The sequence below is a fragment of the Nicotiana tabacum genome, chromosome 24 (assembly GCF_000715075.1).
Source record: "Nicotiana tabacum cultivar K326 chromosome 24, ASM71507v2, whole genome shotgun sequence".
NCBI classification, from domain to species: domain Eukaryota; kingdom Viridiplantae; phylum Streptophyta; class Magnoliopsida; order Solanales; family Solanaceae; genus Nicotiana; species Nicotiana tabacum.
This window is the reverse complement of record NC_134103.1, coordinates 24,861,292-24,867,615: the sequence shown is the minus strand read 5'-3', so window position 1 is coordinate 24,867,615 and position 6,324 is coordinate 24,861,292. Positions and strand designations below refer to the sequence as shown.

The window sequence follows — 6,324 nt, the reverse complement described above, 5'->3', positions numbered from 1 at the left end:
TCTCGGATTATTCGGGGGGTTTTCCGATAAAATTTTTATAGCATAAAATATATAACTTGTGCTCTAATATTTCTTAGGTCCTAGTAGGATAAAACTATATAAGATATTATCTAATAAAATAATAAAATAATATGAGATGAGTCATGATATTATACTAAGATATTCAATAAGTCGCATAAAATAAATATTGCTAATTAATAAGCCATAATGAAAATAAACATAGTTAAAAAGTACTTAGTCATGCTAAAATAAGTACGACTAATAAGTACTAAGTATTAATTACATAAATAAATAGTAATAAAAATAAGTTATGCATTTTCACTGTTTAAACCAATGCAAAAAAAAAAAAATTAATAATATTGTCATTTCTAGTATTGAATTGATTTTTTTTATTAGCATTAGTATTTATTTGATTTTGCTTTTTATTTGAGTTACTAACTTTTATGGGCTATAAAACATATTTGACCAGTCAAAAAATCTAAGTCCAAGCTTAAATAATACATTAAAAGAGATAACTATAAAAAAGTTTAAAAAATATTTATAAATTATATTACAATAATTATTTTTATGTAAAATAATTTTAAAACTTGTATACATGTAATGTCGGATTGGATTGGTTTCGGTTTGATTTTGTTTAGTTAAAACTAAACCAAACCAATTATAGTCGGTTTTTTTTTTTCTAACACCAAATCAAATCAAGCCAAACCATAGTCGGATTTCTTTTAATTTCGGTTTGACTTGAATTTTCGATTTGGTACGATTTGTCGATTTTCTTTGTATACCCCTACTTTAACCCGTAAAGCATCTTGATTCCAAGAGAATCGAAGATCTTTATAATGAGAAAACAATAGTAGTATATCTTAGTTGTAAAAGGTGATGGCATTCAAAAATATGAGCTAGCATTATATGACACAAATTTATAATTTGCCAGCACAAGTTTTTGTTTGGTTTCCTTCACATTTTTTTTTTTTCATTGAAAGTAAAAAAAGAAGGTGAATAACCATGTTGACTGTTGTATCATAAGAGAAGAAAAATCACCTTCAAATAAATAAAGAGTTGAGTTCTATCATATGAGGGATTTAAGAATCTAGAGGGAAAGAAACGATTTTATTTTGCTTTGAGGGGCGGGTTGATGCGGGCGGGTTGAAAACAGAAAATGTTGCTAGGCGTGGCAAGGTAGGGCGGGGCGGTTGAAGACTTTGTGGGTTAAGGCTAAACCCACCCCACCCCGTTATCATCTCTAATGTCTGTACAATGAAAAGTAACATCTCTATCCGCAAGTTACTACTCAATTCCTGTTAGTTCAATTTCAAACGAGATAGCAAATTGGCATTTATGAACCAGAAATATATAAATAGGTCTCAAAGTCTCATCTCAAAAAGCCAAAAAAGAATAAAAGAGCAAATGAAATACTCTTACATAGAGTGGAAAATCAAGATACCCAAACATAGCTCATTAAAATGACATACCAACATACATAACTAATAAATAATTTTAAAGTGCAAAGAGAGAGGCCAGTCAATATCGATAATCATCATCAAAAATCATGTAGTTATTCCTCCTGCCTCTTGCATCTCTATCAGCCTGCTAAATCAACACCATCAACATTAAATTCAATTCAAGATGCATGTAAAAGCAACTATATATACTACACAAAAATCCCTATTCTATTATGAATTTAAGACCATATATATTTGGATGATTGGAAGACAAAGAAGGGGGAGGGGCGCATGTAGCTTTTTGCGACAAGCTACCATAGACACATTCACTTTATTCATCTCGAATTATATATGCAATAAATTCTTTTATATGTATACTCGGGGCCGGCTATAGGATAAAGCCTCTAAAGCATTTGCTTGAGGCCCCCAAATTTGGGGGGCCCCATTTTTTTTTTAATATCAAAATAAGTTTATAGGTTGTTTTAGGAAAATAATGAGTAGTTTTTACCTTGAAAATTAGATTTTTTTTATAAAAGAAAAGAATAGATGTGTAACTAATTGAAGTAAGCGTAATACTTTTTATAAATGTGAATTTCTTTCAAACCTTTTTTTGTATGAACAAAAAATCTAACAAGTGAAATTATTATATTCCACTTTTTACCCATTTTTTCATCAGAAAATATGTAGTACTAAATCATATTTTTACACTATTCATTTTCTTTCAAGCATTTTGTGTTATTGAAGGAGCAAAAAGATTTCTTGAAATCAAGTCAATCATTTTTCTTGAATTAAATTCTATTATTATAACTTTCAAGTGTTATTATCATCTCATTTTATTCTTACTTCATAGTTATATAGCGTCTTTTATTCATTTATTAGAATTTAAATATGCCACAAAAAATATGAATCAAGTTGTTCAAAACTAAAATAAAAGAGTTAAAAACTATTACTACCTCCGTTTCAATTTATGTGAACCTATTTTCTTTTTAGTCCGCGCCAAAAAGAATGACTTCTTTCCCTATTGAAAACAATTTACCTTTATGCAATGATTTATAGGCACACAAAATATATGTGCCTCATTTTAAACCACAAATTCAAAAGTCTTCTATCTTTTCTTAAACTCCGTGCCCGGTCAAATGGGTTCACATAAATTGAAACGGAGGGAGTATAATATTGTCCAAAATATTTTTAGGAGAGATCGATTATAAAAAGTTATTAATAATTTTGTATATCAAAATATTAGAAAAATAGAATATATATATATATATATATATATATATATATATATATATATATATATATATATATATATATATATATACACACACACACACACACACACACACACACACACACACACACAAGTTTAGGACCTCTTATCAACATTGGCTTTAGGCCACAAATAGTGTTAAGCGTATATACTAAGTATGTATCCATTATCTAATAAGTAAAGTAGTACTTCACACCCACCGAGTTAAAATTCTAAATTCATCTTCATGAAAAACGATATTATAGTCAAAAACTTTGCAATTGAGCCAACCTAAAGATTTATAGTACATCTTTTGAAGAAAAAAAAAGTCAAGAAAATACCAATATTATTTTTTTTGGTCTTTCACCCCGTGTTCGATATCAACATTGGGCCCCGAATAAATCCGGATTTGCGCCACCTTGGGGGTGAAGTGATCCATAACAAACCCATGGCTCGAATTCTGGTTAAGGATAATGGAGTACTTAACACTCCATCACAATCCTCGTTGGTAAGGAAACACCAATATTAATAGATATGATTGAATGATCGAAGTAGACTTTTCTTAAATATTAATTAAGAATATGTAGGTCTAGAAGATCAGAGATTAAAGGACAAAATGCAATATTGATATAATTAAATTTACCTTGGCTAAAATCCTTTCAAAGGCTTGTGGTCCGTGTTCTTCAATATATTTCTCAGCAGCAGTTAAGACATCATCTGGCTTACTAAAAATGTCCTTTTTCAGAGGAACATACCAGATTTTGACTTGTGGATTTCTATAAAAAGGTCTTATGAAATTCTCATAAACATAGGAAGCTCCATTGAAGTAAGGTAGAACCAGCCAACATATTGCAGCTAGCTTAGCATATGACCATATTGGAAACCTGAATTAAGAAAAAGTCAGCTACAATACTTGTGTCTTGAGGTGCTATTATTGCAATGCTACTAATGTTTACAAAAGGAAATTCTAGTCAATGAAGCCGTAGAAACAACTTCTTACAGAGAAATAAGATAAAATTGCGTATACCAAGCTGCAGTTGCCTATAACAGCGTGCCTGCTAGTCCCGTGAATCTTTTATTTTTTCTCTTGATTTTTTTAAAAAAGTGTCGTGAAAATTTTATTTGGATACAAAGTAGTAACAGTGATACTGAATTACTACTCAATTTGAAAGTATTGATGACTACCTATATATTGTGTGTGCTTTACATTATTGTTCGACTCCAAAATGAAAAAGAAGAATATTTGTTAAAACCAAATCAAGAGTTTTTTTTTTCCCCTCCTACTGAACTTGAATTCACAGTTTTAGATCTCTGCACTTGGAATCATTTTTGTTTCACCTTTTCCAAACTAAAGTATTTAGGTCAAAGTTGTTTTCCTTCTTTTTTTTTTTTTTTTTGCTTAATTCATTTTATTTCATGTTCTTTTAGATATAAAGAAGGGCAAGGTACTATGATACATGAACAAGGCAGTTTGATCTGAGGAGCAGAAAATGTATCAGTTTATTTAGCTAGCTATCTTAAAAAGATTTAATTTATATACATGTAGACAGTGTAAAAAAAACTACTAATGTATCTCAACGTTTTCTAGATTATAAATCTAACTTTTTATGAACAATTGCCTATGATTATTTTTTTAAATAATCTGATAGTGGAAACACATTATATAGAAGTTAAACTCATCTTAAGAACATAATACACACTCAACTCATTTCAACAATATTCTTAGTAAATTTCTTTTCCTAAAATCAGAAGTATTTTAAGGTATATATATATAGAGAGCCCAGGAAGTCCTCTCGCGGAAGCTGCTCTCTCTCTCTCTCTCTCTATATATATGCCTGAAACTGCAGAAGTAAATTGAAAAGTGAAGCTTACCACTCAATGGCCTTAGAAAAGGTAAGCTCAAAGAGAGTAATCAAAGAATAAAGAACCCAATAAGTTAGCCATTGCCGATCATCTGCTCGAGACTTTGTCTCTATTGCCTTAATTGAAGCATACCTGCCAAATTTATTCCCAATTATTCAACAAAAATCAGCCAAAAAACAAAATTAATGTCAACTAACAGAAAATAAAAGAACAGACTATGCCATTAACTTTACTAAGGGCAGACCAAAGCATTTAGCATTCATGTAGGGTTCGGAAAAGGCACGTATCCTAAAATTATGATATAAAAATCTACCCCATTAACTTTACTATATAGAGAAGAAGAGATTTGTAAATTAACTTACAGAGGGTAAACAAGAGAGACTAGAGGCCTGGAGGAACAAAAAATAAATAATGTCAAAAATCTTGAATATATTTTGCTTGCAATTACCAAACAAAATTACTTGGCAAGAAATTAAATACATGTTATTATTACAATACATATACATGAAGAGAGAATGCTTACAAAGCAAGAACATCAATATTCTTGGCTATTACAGCAAGAACATTGTTGTCTGAACCCATGTTTGATAGTCTCAAGTCTCAACTAAGAAACTGTATTAGAAAGAGGTCAGAGAATGAAGCGAAAAACACAAGGGAAAACCTCCGTTGATAATGTAAATGCATGGACTTTATACGGAAAGGAGTCAAAAAGGTTAGTGGAAAAAAGAGTGATTTAAGGAAAGTACGAAAAAAAGTGATTGAAAACAGTGAGTAAATTTTTCTAAGAAGCATCTTATGCTTCACGAATATTGAGGCACCGAAATATGGCAACTTCATCGATGCGTGTGGGGATTCGTACTCATTTTTTAAAGTAAGTTAAATATTTTGGCCATTTTAACGAAAGTTTATAATAAAGTCGCTCTTAAAAATAATAGCAGACAAATGATAAAAGAAAATAGATCTTTAGTTTAACTCAATCTCAAAAACTAACTCATGAGTTGATAATCGACCAAGGCAAGACAAATGGCCTCCCAACCCCACCAATGTGAGATTCAATACCTCCCCTCTGCAAATTGGAGCTTGGACAACAAAAATGGGAGTCCAACATCGATAACAATAAATCGGGATGGGCCCGACTCTGATGCCATGATAAATGCTAAAATTTGCACCTTCACTCAGCAGATTTAGAGGAGTTCTATGCTTCTCCAATGCCAGCAGGGGCAGAGCTACAGTAGTGGGTGAGGGTTCGGGCGAACCCAGTGACTTTTTCCGGAACACTGTATTTGTATTGAAAGATTTACTAAATCTATATAAATATATACTGTCGAACCCAGTAACAAAAGGGGTCTTAGTTCAATGGTAATGGATGTGGGTTCGCTAGGAAAGATGGGGGTTCGATTCCCTTTAAAAGCAGTGTTTTATTTTAAAATTTAGAACCCATACACACATCAAATCCTAGCTCCGCCTATGAATGCCGGAAGCTTGTAGAGCATAGAAAAAACAGATATTTTGTGAAATGATTCTCATATCATTCTTAGTCGGTTACACTGTATTTATATTGTACAAAGCACTAACTAACTATTAACTTTTGAGCTGGCACACTTACAAGGACCTTATTGTCAAAGTATTTCAACAAATCTAAAAACTGATCTTCAACTTAAGTATAGAATCCAATATCTCAAAAATAACAGTCGTAACAATGTATTAGTGATTAAGCATAGTGAGGACCGAATTACACACATCAATAGTCTCACAAAAATCCGTCAAATTTTA

At 31.1% G+C, this 6,324-nt stretch overlaps 1 protein-coding gene across 2 annotated transcripts; it reads right to left on the bottom strand.

The window, feature by feature from the left end:
* Positions 1-1,319: 1,319 nt before the first annotated feature.
* LOC107795777 (HVA22-like protein c) lies at positions 1,320-5,229 on the bottom strand. Of its 2 annotated transcripts, none has more exons than XM_016618466.2 (5): positions 5,075-5,229; positions 4,914-4,940; positions 4,561-4,683; positions 3,332-3,572; positions 1,320-1,587 (listed from the first exon to the last, which is right to left on the bottom strand). In XM_016618466.2, the coding sequence occupies exons 1-5, from the start codon at positions 5,131-5,133 to the stop codon at positions 1,519-1,521; spliced, it is 519 nt and encodes a 172-aa protein (XP_016473952.1). In that variant the 5' UTR covers positions 5,134-5,229; the 3' UTR covers positions 1,320-1,518. The 2 variants fall into 2 exon arrangements, with proteins under 2 accessions (XP_016473952.1, XP_016473960.1); XM_016618474.2 differs by having other exon boundaries at positions 1,320-1,584; positions 5,075-5,228.
* Between the last annotated feature and the right edge of the window lie 1,095 nt (positions 5,230-6,324).

What these genes read in the sequence shown, in the direction of transcription:
- LOC107795777 (XM_016618466.2), bottom strand. Translation starts at nt 5,133, where the DNA reads ATGGGTTCAGACAACAATGTTCTTGCTGTAATAGCCAAGAATATTGAT. An exon ending in GTCTCTCTTGTTTACCCTCT is followed by an intron (nt 4,684 to 4,913) that starts GTAAGTTAATTT and finishes TAAATTTGGCAG; the next exon opens with GTATGCTTCAATTAAGGCAA. An exon ending in TTTTCTAAGGCCATTGAGTG is followed by an intron (nt 3,573 to 4,560) that starts GTAAGCTTCACT and finishes TTCTTAATTCAG; the next exon opens with GTTTCCAATATGGTCATATG.